Source organism: Suillus subalutaceus (assembly GCF_016647625.1).
Source record: "Suillus subalutaceus strain FC151 chromosome Unknown DFJ58scaffold_95, whole genome shotgun sequence".
Classification (NCBI taxonomy): Eukaryota; Fungi; Basidiomycota; class Agaricomycetes; order Boletales; family Suillaceae; genus Suillus; species Suillus subalutaceus.
This window is the reverse complement of record NW_024540344.1, coordinates 46,957-61,836: the sequence shown is the minus strand read 5'-3', so window position 1 is coordinate 61,836 and position 14,880 is coordinate 46,957. Positions and strand designations below refer to the sequence as shown.

The following is a 14,880-nucleotide window of genomic DNA, read 5'->3' as shown; positions in this document are numbered from 1 at the left end:
ACACCTTAATTTGAAGAAGCCTGGTGTGAATGAGAGCATGAAGCCAATCACAAATTTACAGGTAGGTCTTGCGAGCTGTGCGCGAAACTGTTGCTCGGTGGAGATGCGAAGGAAAAGAAGCGATCCATTGGCAAATATACCGGGAGATTACAGGGAGAAAGGTCGGCCCGGACTTGAAGCTCGAAGTATTAGTCCATCCTCTGACAAAGTCAGCTGTTTCCATTGTGACTGGAATGAACAGCGAACAATGGAGTTGTAGTACTAAGTTAGACTTTTGTCCTATTGAAAGCCAGCGAATAATGGCGCGTACGGAGATAACCACGTGGCTACTGATCGAATCGGGGTTTCCACAACATCATCGAAGGAGTCTACTAAGCTTAACGGTGAACAAGCCTTCAAACTACTTACTTACAGCCTTACTTCTCGAAGGCGTAGTAATATCTGGCACGTATCAGTCATGTCGAAGACAGAACGCGAAGATGCTATATCAACCATTGTAAGTTGTCCGACGGCTTGATACTTAGTAGTGCGGCAGCGCTAACCAGAAACCCATGCACCAGACGTCCAAGATCTTCTCAGCCATGTTGGATGACCTGGCAATGGATGCGGCACTACAGGCGCATCACCAGCTTCTGCGCAGTAGAGCGGTTTGTCGCACATGTCACACACGGTACGTCATCAGTGCATTACCAGTATGAATACCCACTAACCTGTCGGCAGGTGTGGCTTGGGTATGTTGGCACTTTCGTCCGTCATTTACTATTCCTGACATATTATCCTCCCTCCACAAATCTAGTTCATCCAAATGAGGCCCATACTGTAACACCACAATCGCAGTCTAACCTCCATGGCGATGTCGGAGGAAAGACGGCCTCAAGCACTGGAACCAACACTCCTAACGGAAGTAAATCCGACGGCAACATTCTCTTTGAATGCATGGTCTGCAAGCGCCAAGTGAGCACAGGGCTCAATGATTTTATATGTTAAACTAAGTCATCGCTCTAGGTCGCTTCCAATAGATTTGCTCCACACCTGAGTGCTTGTATGGGGACAGGGACCGGAAGCAGGCGTGCGGCTCCCCGTGGGACAAATCTTAAGGCAAAGTGAGCTACACGCCAATGTTACCACTCAAACGTACTCATAACGTCTTCAGGATTCCCATCGAACCTGGCCGGTCAGCGTCTCCATACCCAGGTTCAGAAAATGGCAATGTTTCAGATGATAACTCGAACGGCAAGGGCAGGGCAAAGGGCAAAGGAAAGCGGGCAGGTGACATACTTCCACTTTTTTGCTCATCAAGGAGTGTTTTGATAAACTTACCGTAGATGACTCAGACTTCAATCTGAAGCGAAAACGAGTAGGGATGACGCAACTCTTGTTTGACCCCAATCTGAATTGCTGTTGTTCTAGCCCATATCACCTCAGACATCACCAACGAAAAAGCCCACGAAGAAACTTAAACAGCGGGTAAAGCTGATTTGTTCTTTGCATCGTCTTCCTGTGATCTGACAGTGACAGGGTCACCGGTGTCTCGCCTCAAAGCGGACCCTGACAGCAGCGGCACGATTGCAAGCAACGTGCGAGTCCTTTTTATCTTTTTATCCCTTCTTACTCGAATTTATTCAGACTCTTCAAGTGCCCTTATCGTCTTCCCAATCCAAAGTCCCTTCGAAACTTCGTTCCTCATCTACTGCCTCTTTCCTTGAGCGTGATCGCTCTTCTACCCCAGGTTCTCAATCATCTGTCGGCACGCCCATTGCATCAACGTCGTCCGCGATATCAGCGAGAAGTGTTGCAGGGACAGGTCCGCCAAAACGCGGGCGTCCTAAGGGCAGTAAGACAGGCACAGGTAGGGGTGCGTTGGCTGCCCAGCAGAAGCGCCCGAGTCCCCCAAGACCACTACTTCCACCGCCCCCGCCACCACCGCCTGCTGTGAGAATTGAACAAGACTATCTTGTCGGTAGGTTCAATGCTACAGCACGTCTTGGTCTCTACTTACTCGTCAACCAATGGTACCAGACGTCGAAGGAGACGAGACCGGGTCGTCGACCGATACAGACGGCTGAACGCCTTTTCTGCTTTTGCCATATTGCTGCATGTGCGAGCACTTCCTATCTATTACTGCGCACACATGAATCAGTCCAGTCATGCTGTGTACCATGTTTATGAAAGCAAGGTTATGATACCCTAATCTGTAATATTCTCCACTGACAGTGTTGTTGTTAGTTACACATATTATACGAGATGTGAAATTGAGCGCTGAATTTGTTGGACGCCTGTACTTCTTGGTAACCTTGAGGCACGGTTAAAGGTCTAGCTAAACCTTGTATGATGTGGTCACAAGTCGAAAGCGTAACCCTAAACCTAGTCCAAATTAGGTTTGGACAGGAACACCCATGACGGTCAACTTGAAGTTACAGCTATGCGTTGCATGCAGTACCGTATAGTCATGCAGTGAATGTAAATAGTATATCAGCTATTCCTCGTTGCAAGGACCATCCATCATGACCAGAAAAGCCAAAAAAAAACTGCAGCTGCACATGCTCGAGCTTTCCGTCACAAGCAAGAAGCACCATCCAGCGGAACTTATCCTAACCAAGCTAGTACCAACTCAGTACTCACCGGTGATCCCATTTTTCCCCATTCGTTATCACCGTACTCCCGAGTCTTCGCAGATCTAGACACAGGTGGGCCCGGAAACCAGTCATCTTCCCAGCCTGCCCCCCAACCTCCGCAGGCTGTTCTGTTCATCATGTCTGACAACCCATCATTCGTGCTCAAGGGCATCCTGGATGTTGAGATCCAGCAAAAGCCCGTTCCAGAGAGTGAGTCTATCTTTGGATGCCAGTTAGACTCTTCACGCTCGCCGCTTAATCGTTCTATCTTGTGAAGTTGACGCCAATGAGGTCCTCGTGGAAGTGAAGAAGACTGGTGCGTTCACAGGACCTCCTCATCCCTTATAATTTTCCCAAGGCTCATTCGCGGCCACAAGGAATTTGTGGCACAGACGTATGCCCCTATTTGTTTCTGTACCAGGACAACAAGTCATCTCCTCCAGGTGCACTTTCTTGTCCATGGAAGGGTCGGTGATTTTATTGTAGAGAAACCTATGGTCAATCACTTTTGATCGAAATTCACGACCAAGCCTCATTGTTAGCTATCAGGTGCTAGGTCACGAGTCAGCAGGCGTGGTCTCGAAAGGTAGGTCTATAGCTTATTTAGAAATGATCGTTTATTGTAAGGGCCCTCGCTCAGTTGGTCCCAGCGTGACCAATGTCAAAGTGGGTGACCGAGTGGCTATGGAACCTGCCGCAACATGCCGCAAGTGCGAAGCTTGCAAGGAGGGTCGCTACCAGGCGAGCATGGTCTTGCGCCCCAATTTTAGTTCCTGACGCCCGAGCAGATTTGCCCCGACATTGTCTGTGCTGCTACTCCTCCTACAGACGGCACTCTCGCCCGTTACTACCGCCTCCCGTCTGATCTCGCTTACCCACTTCCACCAAACCTCAGTCTCGAGGATGGAGCAATGGTACGTACTAAGCGGTTGACCACACTAAATCTTATTCAGTCATTCGACCCTGTTCTAGATGGAACCTCTTTCTGTGGCAGTCCATGCTGTCTCGACACTCGGTGCTTTGCGGTCAAACCAGTCTGTCGCCATCTTTGGTTGTGGACCGGTTGGACTTTTGTGCATGGCCGTCGCGAAAGCTCTGGGCGCTTCCCGCATTATTGCTGTTGATATCATTGCTGACCGCCTCGAATTTGCCAAAGCATACGCTGCAACCGACATCTTCTTACCTCCTTCTATGGATAAGGGCGAGTCGAGGGTCGGGTTCTCGATGCGTAATGCCCAGGCAATGAAAGAGAAGCTCTGCATCGCTGAGCATGGACCTCGGGCAATCGACTTGGTTTTGGATGCTTCTGGCGCAGAGGTCTGTATTCAGACAGGTATCCGGATTGCCAAGAGTGGTGGTACCTTCGTCCAAGTACTTTGAAATCTACAGCAGTGAAGGGTCTACTTGATTGATTATGAATAGGTCGGCATAGATAACCCCGATGTCACCATTGACATGTTTGCTGTCCTTTGCAAGGAGCTTGTCCTCAAGGGTTCCTTCCGATATGGAGTAAGCACTCGTTACTTTTCTCCGTAGCAGTGCTTGATCACTGTCTAACAAAGCCTGGCGACTACCCTCTCGCCATCGCCCTTGTTGCGTCAGGCAAGGTCGACCTCAAATCCCTGGTGTCGCACCGGTATGCCCACTGTTGTGAATGTTATACAATTGTTGTGTTAACATTCCCAATAGTTTCCCATTCACGCAGGCAGGTGAAGCATTTGAAATCACTCGCAACGGCAAGAGTCCCGATGGCAAGGGGGTCATCAAGATCATGATCTCCGGCCCTGACGTCGACATCAACGAGGTTTGAAAACCACAGGATTTATCACGGACGGCACGCCCAGGCGGATTTTCTGTTGTTGTGTTGTTGTTTTGATCGCATTGAAAGTGGATCCAAGGGGAATTGGTACATGACGTTGACTTCTCCCACGGAAACAAACACTATGTAGATACACACCACTCTATGGCCAAAAATTTGATGTCCGAATCTAAATATCTATACCATTCTTTGATGATTCCTCTAGGCTCACGCGGAACTTGAAACGCGCACAGGTAGAGACGAGGGAAAGAAGAGCCAAAGGACGAACATGGCCACAGTTTGAGAGACTGTCACATAGCAGAAGACTCTCATGCCGTCCTTGTTCGAGATTATACCGGTCATGAAGGGGAGCACGGCTTAACGCTTCGGTCAGCCTATAAGAATATAGCCCAAGTCAAATAACGCACCGCTTCCTACACTAGCAATGGCAGTGCTGGTATGGAAGTCACAGTCAGGTATGTCTGGAATGCTGTGATGAGGGCACTCACAGAATAGCCATTGAAACCATGTGTACGTCTCTCGGCAGGACATTGTTACAAAGACCTAGTGTCCCGGGGAATATAGGCCCATACATCAAACCCACCACGGCGGATGAAAGGGCGTTCTCGATTGTCGAGTTAACAAACCAAATAAGGATGGTCATGAGGAAGGAAACGCCTAGATATTGTTATCAAGTCAGGATTGTCAATCTGAGGAGCAGGCCCTCTTGACGAACCTCTGAAGGCTAGCAATCAGTAATTTTCAGAGAGTCATAAATAGAGTTACAGACGTGCATGCATGAATAATATGTTTGCGCTGGGTAAAGGTCAAGCTGCCGAACACATCAAAAATTAGACAAGGCCATGACGATGCACTGCGACCGACCCAGTGCAATAATATCCCCATAAAATTCTGCCAGCAGCCATGCCTCCCCAAAAGCCGCTACTGACGTACCCGACGGTGTCCGGACTGGAACCCTGGTCCATGTTCAAAATGGGACAATAACAACTAGATCAACAGAAACACACCCGATTGGTAAGGAGATAGGTAACGATCTGCGAGAATTCATTCAAGATTCTGTCCAGTGCTCAAGTCCGAATGGACGCTCACAAATCCTTGAAAAGTGGTCTCGCTACCGCCGTAAATAAACGCGAACAATGAAAAGGCCCATTGGTATGGCATCGACAAAGCTAGGAGGAGAGCTAGGAGTAGGTTAGTATTTCTGATGATGTGCAGCAACAGTGACCGCACTATTGGGTGGGGACTGGGCATCAACACGGCGGGCAGAGGAACCTCGGACTTTCTCTTCATGGAATGGTTGTATTATCGTGTCAGTCCCAGGGCTGTGGGCACTTGACATAATTTGCATAGCGTCGAGTGCGGCCTTGCGGTCTGTCAGCAACTCATTGCGCGTTGGACGGAAAGAAAAGATGGTCAAGCTCAAAGCGATTGCAGAGATAACTAAGGAGCCAAGATAAAAATGCTTCCAGAGAATTCCCTTTGCCATGAGTGTTTGGCATACAAGCGGGGCTGAAAATGACCCAATGCCTGAAAGACGTGAGCAGCAGCATTACACAGACACACATCACTACTCACACCAACATCCCAGTAAAACCCCAAGGGGCTTCTTGGGTGTAGACACAACGTAAAAATTCCTGAAACTTTTTAGTATCAGGAAGATACCATAGCGCAACGCTCACGATGATGCTGAACAAACTATATAAGTGAAAACATTACGATCAAAACAAGTACTCACAGGTCCAGAAAGAGCGTGCGAACGCGGCAATAACATATGCCAGAAGTAACGCTGGATAATTACGAGCGGTACCCATTATAATAAAGAACAGAGGATGAAGGAGACCTCCAAGGACGAGCGAAGAAAATCGTGCTTTTGAGGGTGAATATCCGACATCGCAAGGGCGAGCTGCCGACACATTCTTGGTGAACAGGCAATCAAAAAACGGAACGGCAGGGAGATAGGTATGTTGATCCAAAGACGGGCAAAATTGACCAAGGAAATTGACGATTCGTTCAAGCAGGATGGTGCCGACCACAGACCTAGTGGATAGCTGTCGGTATTTTATAGATATTTTGGCGAGAATCTTACCCGACCGTACTGCCTGTAAACAACAAAGAGCATGTCGTATAGCTCAAACCAAAGTCTTTCTCAAAAGCTGACGGAGAAACGCTGAACAGAATACCAGGAAAAAAACGGAAACAAACATACAGGGGAGGACAGTAGCAGTGACTGAAGAGTTCTATGAGCGTGAGCTTCCAAGCTTAAACCGTGGACTAACCTCCATCACCCCATCCGCAGACAAAATATATGAAGTAAGTAGTTAATAATCTTCGAGTTAAATTCTCGAACTCAAGGCTAGGTGTCGACACCTCTGCCTCCTTTTCGAATGAATTTTTGCGACTCTGCGCATCAGAGGGGAAAACGTCCACATAGGTGGCCGTTGAGGGGGTTCTGGTCAAAGATTCAGGAGAGGAAGCGATTTCGTCCGGATCGAGATGGGACAATGGCGTAATAGTTTTTTTGAAAGTTGCGCCGGTTTTCGAAGAAGACTCTGTCAACATTCGAGTCTCGACTACGATGTTCGCGCCAAGTGAATGGCTATGGCGAGCCTCATGTGATAAAAATGATGGGATGACAGGTAGCTTATTGGTTGGATACCAACAGCGATCAGGAAGTGTGATTGATTCTGGGTGGTAGTCAGTGACTTGCGACTGCGGAGAATCCATGAGGATGCTCGGTGAAAGACGTTCACTCACAGAGAGCAATTTTATAGTAGCTTTGAGGTAGATACAGGTACATTCAAGCCCCGCTGAGTGGTGCTGAGATTCTACGTGTGGGAGAGAGATGGGCGCATGAACCCTCTCGAATCTATGTGGAGTCGCAATCGGGCCGTGTAACTCGATTCAAGCAGTCAACTTTCCTTGAAATTCCTTAGTTGCATGCCTCTATCTATCACCATATGATATAGATTCATGTGTGGCCAAGCAACTAGAGCGCACCCGTGATATGTGCAGTTGAGACTCTGCCATATTGCCGGCCGAAAAAGAGGTGCACAAAGTGACCATAGCTGGCAGAGGATATTCCCGTTGTAAACGTATCAAGAAACTGCCCTGGGCCTGTAGTTATTTCGAGATCCCGAGCAGGAGCACCGGTTGTCAGTACAATTTGGAGGTCAGACCGCCCTACGAGGCCGTACGTATCATCATCTAGAAGCAGGGGTTCAGTAAGTAATTATGCTGCTACATAGAGCAACTTTACATATGAGAACTTACAAGTTGGAGTTCTCGGATAATCGGTCGTGACTCGCACCACTCGACGAGGGACCGAGGGTTGAATGACGCTGAATGATTAGTATTCGAACGCCTCTTCAGCGCTGAAGTAAAAGAAGGGAATCCTAAAAAGGCAAACTAAGATTGCTCTGCTTTCCACCCGCGGTTCTCATAATGAGTTACTTGGCTGCATATTATGTATGGATTACACTTGGAAATTTTTCACTTACTATCAATAGATAGATCTAATCGACCGCTTCCTGGCATCCCCGATGGAAAAGTTTACCTCGCACTGGCGACATATTTGGCCGCCTTCATGCCCACATCCAATTTGCTGGTTTTTGACTTAGGCTAGCTCACCTGAAGCTAGTAAGTCACGACACGAGGTCGGCGGATCTACAATCGGCACGCGGAGCACTAGTCGATCCACTTAATTGACCCTACTGAAGAATGCGAACTCGTGACTCGGCGTCCACACTCCAACAAGTTTACGTAATGTAACTTTTCGCAGGTTCTTTGTCAGAGGTAACTCTTTAAAACGATATCAATTACGCCTGGGTTAGTTCACTTGACCTGTAATTTGCACAAACATATCAGTCTAATTTGTATGCATAGGTGTTCGTGAATGTTCGTTCTCGCTCGGCGTTCCCGTCAAAAAGACATTACAGGCATGCAACTTTTGCACGTTATCAGGATCTTTCCCGGACGAATTCCTCATCCACTGGGGTGAACCACACTATCATTGATCATTGTTGCGATACGGAGCATGATGCATGATAGGCGACTCCTTTCAAGGTTCGAGGAATACTGTTACTCAAAGTATCCGTCAAACTAGGAGTGCGCCACATTTGCTTCATTAATTGAGGAGGGAAACTCAATGGCTCCACCTCTGTGCATATGTAATTCGAGACACGTGAGTCTGTCCACATTGTTTGATGGGTACCCTTGCGGCGTTCCAAACAAGTATTGGAGAGGAAGAACCGTGACACAAATCGGCAGGTCAAACGACTGTTTTTGGAACAAAAGTCTCTCTCGACCCTCAATAGGACGAACTTGTAACGAACGACCATCTTCCTTCGATAGGTCTGGGAGACTACTTACTCCCAATTAACCTATCAGCGTCTGGACAATTATTTTTGTGGTCCGGAGAAGTTATGTAATTAATATTGTCAACTGCGAGTTTCATGAATCCGGCATGTCATGCATTGCAGAGCTGCTGTATCCCACTTTATGCTGATCATCTAGATGCTTTTATCCTTCGTAACGCCGTGTCTTTATAGTACCTACTTTTATCATCGCGTCCGCTGTGGTCATAGGACTTTTAATAATAATAGGTTGGGCGCTTGAGGGAAATTATTCGCACGGTCAGAGCAGTGCGGCGAACACAAAAGCGGTGTGGTAGTTATTCTTCCACAACTAGCTGTGACAAGTACTGCCACGATTTGCGCCCGAGTTGTTATCTCACACTCTTTTCTATACATTCAAACTCGCAGGGCGACCCGGAACATTCACAATTCATTCAACTGACTCTCTTTTCATTTCCCAACAATGTCACTCCCGTTCACAACCTACGGGGATCACTCAACAGACTACCTATCCGCACAACATCCCGATTCATCCCCTTCAGACTACTTCAAGTCTTCGTATAACGACGATGTCAGCGACCTCATTGACCAATATGCGGAGCCGTACTCGAGAACTTCACGGCATCAGACTTTTGCTGTTTCAACTGACTTATTGGACGATTCTGATTCACGAGACCGCTCTTTTTCTACGGAACAGAAAGGATTATATTCGGTTGATAAAGTTGCAGAGGAGGATGCTGAACCAGACCCTCCGAATCATGACTATCCCCCAACGCTGAAGCAGGAGAAGCCGATTGACACCAGGAGTTGTTGGGCAAAAGTCAGCACTATTTGTTTCACAGATACCGGTCGTTTTTACTGAAATTTATCTAGATTCTTCCTGATTCCTGGGCATGTCGACTGTTTGTCCTAACTGTGGTGATCGAGACCGCAGTGGATCTGGCCATAGAGGGCGACTTGTTTGTTCGATTGCAGGACGACTCAGGGAAACTGGCTGTGTATGTCAGCGTATTCGCACTTGCCCAGTATGTGTTTGAACATCTTTCGACGTCTTAATTTGACACAATTTTACAATTCAGCGTCTTCCAACTTGTCATGGCGGTCGATGCGGTGTATGCGCGTAATACCCTGCAATTTTTATCTCTCATGTGAGCACATATCTTGCTTCTTACCTACAATAGCATATTCCTGACACTTGGCTTACAGCATATTCAATCTTCTTTTCCTGTTATACGCTGTTATTGAAATCGGCGAAATCAAGGACTCGTCGACCACTTCCGCCGGGATTGTGCATGTATCAGTGACTGTTCTCACTGATGTCGTACCTGCCGTCATATCCGTTGCGGAGATAGCATACATCGGTCTTGGCTGGAAAATCTATAACGAGTTTGGCTGGAAGGTGTACAAGTTTCTGGGTGCCGACCGCCGCATCAAGAAAATGTATGCCACATATCAGATCTTCGAATGTCTTGTCAAGTTCGACATCTTCTTTTGGGTTGGCTTCTCCGTGCAATTCATATGGTTAGTTCTCCAGAAGGACGATGTGGAGTACTACATCACCTGGGCTGCTCTCCCGTTATCAATTCTCCTCCTCGTCGAAGGCCACCTTGCTGCGCGTCACGAGAATAAGTGGATGATGGGAACGTTTATGTTTGGAAGTATGGGTGCCCTGGTCTATTTCTCATACAAGGTGAGCTCTTTAGCAAACTTGCTGTGCAGAGCTCGTTTGCTCATGACGTTTCAGCTTTTCCGGGTTATTCAGTACCGGGATTCGCAATATGTCTTGTACTGGAAATCACTTTCCACGTTTTGTAAGTCCTTTGATATATATTTTTCCAGCAGCTCACGATAATGGTAGCTGCAATTGCAATTGTCCTTCTCGTCATCACGATCATCTTTTCCGTCTTGGTGATGCGCAATTTCGGTCGAGGACTCAAGGCATCCAGTTAGTGTTTTTTGTCCTCCATGATTTCTTTGATTGATGCTCTGTGTGACAGTTGCAAGAAGTAAAACCCACACGCAGGGACGTGGCTCTCAACACTTGAACCGAGGACCGATGAGCATGAACCCAAACCGGATGAGTATCGAATGAAAGCGCGCGTACATCACAGCCACGGACTCGCTTGTATTTTATAGCGCTATATTTGCCATTCTTTCGATTTGACACACCAGCCTCACCTTGCCCCAACCAAGATCACATTTGCATTGACCTATCCATCTTCGCATTGCCATGTTTCGCGTTCTATAGTTCCTTGATTTATAGGTATAAGTATTTTTACAGATATATTCGCACGCATGCCATTAGCACGCATCGCTCTCCAATCTGGATCTGGAGGCTTTGTGTTTCTTCTGGTATTCGTTTTTTTTATCCTCCCTCGGAGTTGCCTGTGCATTGTGGATATTTTCATGTATCGATGATATTATAATAAATAGATACGGATTTTTATACCACAAGCTGAACGAACTTTGGTGTGACGTGTACTTCCCCACTTTTGTCAATTGGATCCGCATACACATCGCCGCCTTCAGTCTCGGCTGTATTGAATCAAAGGACTTTTAATAATATTGTCATTCCCTTTCGAATTCACCCGTTGGTCGGGAAGCGTGGAGCTGCGGCTGGTCTTATACACCCCACTATATGTCCCAAAGGTGAGACACTCCCGAGAGTTACTTTGCAGTTTTCATTAATTGATGCTTCAGATACAGAGCAACAAATACAGCGCTACGAGATCGTTCAGCTCTCCTGGGTGTGACACCTCCAGATTCAGGACGCTCGTCACCGTATAACAGCCCGAACCTAGAACCCTCTGGCCACCGCTACGTGGATGACTTGGAAGGTCAGAATGACGAGGCGTTGGAAGGCCTGGCAGCCAAGGTGAAGCTGCTCAAGGATGTAAGTGGTGCTTCCCCCCTCGCCCGCCAATCTAACTCATTATTTTTATACAAAGATCACAGTTGGGATTGGAAACGAGGTCCGAGAATCGACTGTGCAACTTAGTCAGATGGTGCGCGCATGCTGTCGCTCTACTCATCAGCGGCTCCCTGCTTATCATGTGCTCCGCAGAATGATGCATTCGCGGAAACCTCGGGCATCCTAGCTGGCACGTTCCGTCGGATGAACAACATGGCACAGCGGCAGGGTTGTCGATGGCTATGGTACATCCTATTTCTCGTACTTTGTGTTCTGGTTCTTCATCATTGTATGGTGGTTTCGGCGATGACAAGAACCCACTACGGATATTTATCGATATCTTTGGATCAATTGCTTCCTCAGTGCACCTCTCTCGTCATTCAAGTCACACCATTTCCGTATCCACAGTAAATGCTAATACAGAGTATCATAAAACCATGTAAAAAGAGCAATGCGTGGAGACCCATTGTCATGGGCCATCCAGGAACTTGGCATGGCCAATTTCCCAAATCATCCGCCGTCGCAAGTACGCCATGTCCCGCTGCGAGAAATGGAATTCTTCCTCCCCTCTAGACAAGGATTCCAAGAACTGACACGTGAACACGCCACAGTCATAACCATTCTCCTGTTGTGGTGTGTCCTCAGGATTGTGATTCTGCCACCCAGTGAAGTCAAAAGGTTTCTTTCGCTTGTTTCTATGTTCCGAATCCAGATAACTCCGCAAGGCCTGGAGATAACATAAGGACCTTCCTGGGCACGCCAAGGCAAGTTAACGTACCTTGAAGACTTGATGTCGGTCAAGATTCATGCTGTCATATGACTCTATCCGCTTTCGACGGAAGTTGATGGCAGCCCCGGTCCAATGAGAATTGTTGTGGTTGATAGGAATAAGGATGACGTCTTTCGAAAAAATATCAATCTGTATGCGGAATGAGACATCATCTTCAATTGCACTGGGCAGTAACGAACCTTCTTTGTCCATTTCGCTAGCCGCCCCTGCTCATAGCCTTCGTTTTTCAGCTTTGGCCAAAAGAAGGTGCTAAAATAGTGGACATCCAGCATCTTTCTCTTTGCGGTGGGGTCGCGGTTGGACTCCGAGCGCGTCAAGATCATCGCACCATAAAAGTTCATAATTTCGTCGTTCAACCACTGACTGGGCAGTAACCGAGATAGGTCGCGATCATTAACAGATTCTCGAGCAACCTTGGAAATGACTCCTTTCTTGCACAGGAGCGCGTTGACTTGTGTGTCAGCGTCGGGAGGTAGAACCTTGGGTAGCTTTGGTCGCAGACGCTTCTCAATGGCTTCGTCTCTGTGGCGCGCCGATAAACGGAGACGATCATGTGATGGAGAGAACGGTTTAGGTGGCGGACTGGAAAATTGATCAGTGAGAAAAATATGCAAAATATACGCTCATACAGCTCAAATGACTTCCTGGCCTTTCTAAGTGCACGTTCTAGGAAGTCGGGATCAACATCCTGGCACAATTTAGCACAGTAGCAAACAAAGTATGCACGCGCTTACATCTGAGAACGAGTGCCTACGAGAGAGCCCAGGCGAGGACTGCTTTACACGCAGATCTGTTAGTGATGGTGAAGCTACACACAACGTCGTAAGTGTGCTAAACTGAAGTAATAAGAATCACGCACGCGAAAGTGCATGTCGTTCAAGAATTTCAAGTCGAGCTTGGTAATTAATCAAAGCTGAGATTCGCGCAAATTAGATGTAGACATGGACAGGACAGAATGGGCGCACATTTAAAAGAATCAAAATCTGAGGTATATCCTAATCAGAGTGAGAGATAGAGCATCAAGAAAAGTACTAGTGTGCTGACCAGTAGAGCGTTTGTAATGGAAGAGTTCTTGCACCAGCTCTTCGCGGTCCTTTTTCCTATCATCTTGTACTTTGGCTTTGTGCTATGAAATCGGTAGACAGTAAGATATAGGAACCGGCTAGCATTGCTTATACACTTACAACACGAGCATATATATGATCTCGACTCCGCCGAGGACGAATACCGCCGACCACTCCTCGCCCGTGCGCGGAACTTCCTATGAAGTCATACGACTGGCTGTGTTGAACGTGTCCCTTCGATGTCGAGGGAACCGGGGTGACCGAGGTGTGTCCGGTGAGGGTTGAGGGAGGTGAGTTTCCGTTTCCATTGAGTGCATTCGAAGATTCTGAATGCGATTGTAAAGAAGATGAAAGCCGCGAGCGGCCTGCCATTGGTTGTGAGTCTTTATGGAACTCTTCTGGTATAGGCAGACAAGGTGGCAAGGCTGAGTAGGTAGCTTGCGAGGGTAAAGAGCCGATTTGATTAGGTTTTTTCCGGCTGTCGGGACGCGGCTTGAGATACACCTAGTTTTTGAGAGGCTTTGAACACGTTGTCAGTGAATGATCGTGTCTGGCAATAGAACTAATCTCACAGTTCATGAGGGACAGGTATCCGAGGCGGACCGTTTCGTAGCCAAGTGTGAATGCGTCAGTTCCAAGTTGACGCCAACGATTCCAAATACCCTGGTTCTCTTCTGTGCGTTGGTATTTAGCAGAACGCACTGGGAGTAGAGGATCTGGGGCCTGTCTCTTCCGACTGGTCATCCGAGCAAATGCTAAGGATGGAAGGGAGATATTTTGAAAGACTTGCGGCACGGAGCCAGCTCGAGGCTGAGCTCAATGAATGGTCGCGAGGACAGACTCGTCAAAGCAACGTGTTCTTCACGGTGGTTATGTGCAATCACGATCAAGACTAACTGTTGTAGTAAATCTTGTCAAAGTGCTAGCGTCAAAGCACAGCACAACAAGACACATGATTATATAATTTAATTCTAATTTTAATCCTAATGGGCTTGCTTGGCTCAGTTGGTTAGAGCGCAGGTCTCATACATGTGTCGTATGACGAGTGTATACTCGGTAATCCTGAGGTCGCAAGTTCGAGCCTTGCAGCGAGCACTGCCTTTTTGATATTCGTTACTGCCAAGGACCCTGCAACCTCGAGGCACGTACGCGTGACGTGCGTCGTGGACGTGCAGATTCGGAAATTAGGCTCGCCCAGCTCTAACTCTAAACATAAGGTTATTTCTTCGTGAGTCACATTAATCTTCCTACTGATCTTTTTTCTAATCATGTTTTCTTCACAAAACAGACTTCGAGGTGCGAGAACGTACAGCCTTCTCCCCCCATTGG

At 47.5% G+C, this 14,880-nt stretch overlaps 6 protein-coding genes and 1 non-coding gene across 7 annotated transcripts; 5 read left to right on the top strand and 2 right to left on the bottom strand.

The window, feature by feature from the left end:
* Positions 1 to 457: 457 nt before the first annotated feature.
* DFJ58DRAFT_893617 (uncharacterized protein) lies at positions 458 to 2,420 on the top strand (the record flags this gene model as incomplete). The annotated part of the gene is made up of 10 exons (XM_041394811.1): positions 458 to 496; positions 561 to 681; positions 797 to 954; positions 1,006 to 1,103; positions 1,154 to 1,269; positions 1,326 to 1,357; positions 1,411 to 1,480; positions 1,513 to 1,577; positions 1,627 to 1,960; positions 2,020 to 2,420. 10 exons carry the CDS (start codon positions 458 to 460, stop codon positions 2,064 to 2,066), a joined length of 1,080 nt encoding a protein of 359 aa, XP_041241077.1. The 3' UTR covers positions 2,067 to 2,420.
* DFJ58DRAFT_507921 (chaperonin 10-like protein) lies at positions 2,375 to 4,514 on the top strand. The gene is made up of 11 exons (XM_041380743.1): positions 2,375 to 2,825; positions 2,893 to 2,931; positions 2,993 to 3,009; positions 3,059 to 3,112; positions 3,165 to 3,201; positions 3,256 to 3,356; positions 3,404 to 3,529; positions 3,588 to 3,986; positions 4,038 to 4,124; positions 4,178 to 4,251; positions 4,305 to 4,514. Exons 1-11 carry the CDS (start codon positions 2,753 to 2,755, stop codon positions 4,423 to 4,425), a joined length of 1,128 nt encoding a protein of 375 aa, XP_041241076.1. The 5' UTR covers positions 2,375 to 2,752; the 3' UTR covers positions 4,426 to 4,514.
* A 127-nt stretch (positions 4,515 to 4,641) lies between these two features.
* DFJ58DRAFT_664354 (major facilitator superfamily domain-containing protein) lies at positions 4,642 to 6,555 on the bottom strand (the record flags this gene model as incomplete). The annotated part of the gene is made up of 12 exons (XM_041382428.1): positions 4,642 to 4,790; positions 4,842 to 4,867; positions 4,923 to 5,091; positions 5,150 to 5,151; positions 5,204 to 5,245; positions 5,299 to 5,390; positions 5,442 to 5,468; positions 5,524 to 5,603; positions 5,707 to 5,961; positions 6,010 to 6,068; positions 6,160 to 6,471; positions 6,521 to 6,555. Coding segments are annotated over 12 exons (1,248 nt in total), but the record flags the coding sequence as incomplete, so codon positions are not given.
* Positions 6,556 to 9,120: 2,565 nt separating this feature from the next.
* DFJ58DRAFT_800784 (uncharacterized protein) lies at positions 9,121 to 11,252 on the top strand. The gene is made up of 7 exons (XM_041390834.1): positions 9,121 to 9,606; positions 9,660 to 9,811; positions 9,866 to 9,934; positions 9,993 to 10,476; positions 10,531 to 10,597; positions 10,645 to 10,731; positions 10,784 to 11,252. The coding sequence occupies exons 1-7, from the start codon at positions 9,250 to 9,252 to the stop codon at positions 10,876 to 10,878; spliced, it is 1,311 nt and encodes a 436-aa protein (XP_041241074.1). The 5' UTR covers positions 9,121 to 9,249; the 3' UTR covers positions 10,879 to 11,252.
* An 8-nt stretch (positions 11,253 to 11,260) lies between these two features.
* DFJ58DRAFT_507806 (uncharacterized protein) lies at positions 11,261 to 12,287 on the top strand. The gene is made up of 4 exons (XM_041380742.1): positions 11,261 to 11,435; positions 11,493 to 11,679; positions 11,735 to 11,791; positions 11,851 to 12,287. Exons 1-4 carry the CDS (start codon positions 11,425 to 11,427, stop codon positions 12,106 to 12,108), a joined length of 513 nt encoding a protein of 170 aa, XP_041241073.1. The 5' UTR covers positions 11,261 to 11,424; the 3' UTR covers positions 12,109 to 12,287.
* Positions 12,138 to 14,295, bottom strand: DFJ58DRAFT_893611 (cysteine proteinase; the record flags this gene model as incomplete). Its single annotated transcript, XM_041394810.1, has 10 exons — positions 12,138 to 12,424; positions 12,476 to 12,616; positions 12,667 to 13,069; positions 13,117 to 13,175; positions 13,222 to 13,295; positions 13,347 to 13,400; positions 13,453 to 13,482; positions 13,532 to 13,613; positions 13,672 to 14,055; positions 14,155 to 14,295. The coding sequence occupies 10 exons, from the start codon at positions 14,293 to 14,295 to the stop codon at positions 12,167 to 12,169; spliced, it is 1,626 nt and encodes a 541-aa protein (XP_041241072.1). The 3' UTR covers positions 12,138 to 12,166.
* Positions 14,296 to 14,541: 246 nt separating this feature from the next.
* DFJ58DRAFT_t114 lies at positions 14,542 to 14,646 on the top strand. The gene has a single exon. It is a non-coding gene; the product is annotated as a tRNA-Met (tRNA).
* Positions 14,647 to 14,880: the final 234 nt, after the last annotated feature.

What these genes read in the sequence shown, in the direction of transcription:
- DFJ58DRAFT_507921 (XM_041380743.1), top strand. Translation starts at nt 2,753, where the DNA reads ATGTCTGACAACCCATCATTCGTGCTCAAGGGCATCCTGGATGTTGAG. An exon ending in AGCAGGCGTGGTCTCGAAAG is followed by an intron (nt 3,202 to 3,255) that starts GTAGGTCTATAG and finishes GCCCTCGCTCAG; the next exon opens with TTGGTCCCAGCGTGACCAAT. An exon ending in AGGGTTCCTTCCGATATGGA is followed by an intron (nt 4,125 to 4,177) that starts GTAAGCACTCGT and finishes TGTCTAACAAAG; the next exon opens with CCTGGCGACTACCCTCTCGC.
- DFJ58DRAFT_800784 (XM_041390834.1), top strand. Translation starts at nt 9,250, where the DNA reads ATGTCACTCCCGTTCACAACCTACGGGGATCACTCAACAGACTACCTA. An exon ending in CCAGGAGTTGTTGGGCAAAA is followed by an intron (nt 9,607 to 9,659) that starts GTCAGCACTATT and finishes AAATTTATCTAG; the next exon opens with ATTCTTCCTGATTCCTGGGC. An exon ending in TCGAGGACTCAAGGCATCCA is followed by an intron (nt 10,732 to 10,783) that starts GTTAGTGTTTTT and finishes TCTGTGTGACAG; the next exon opens with TTGCAAGAAGTAAAACCCAC.
- DFJ58DRAFT_507806 (XM_041380742.1), top strand. An exon ending in AGGTGAAGCTGCTCAAGGAT is followed by an intron (nt 11,680 to 11,734) that starts GTAAGTGGTGCT and finishes TTTTATACAAAG; the next exon opens with ATCACAGTTGGGATTGGAAA. An exon ending in CTGTGCAACTTAGTCAGATG is followed by an intron (nt 11,792 to 11,850) that starts GTGCGCGCATGC and finishes TGTGCTCCGCAG; the next exon opens with AATGATGCATTCGCGGAAAC.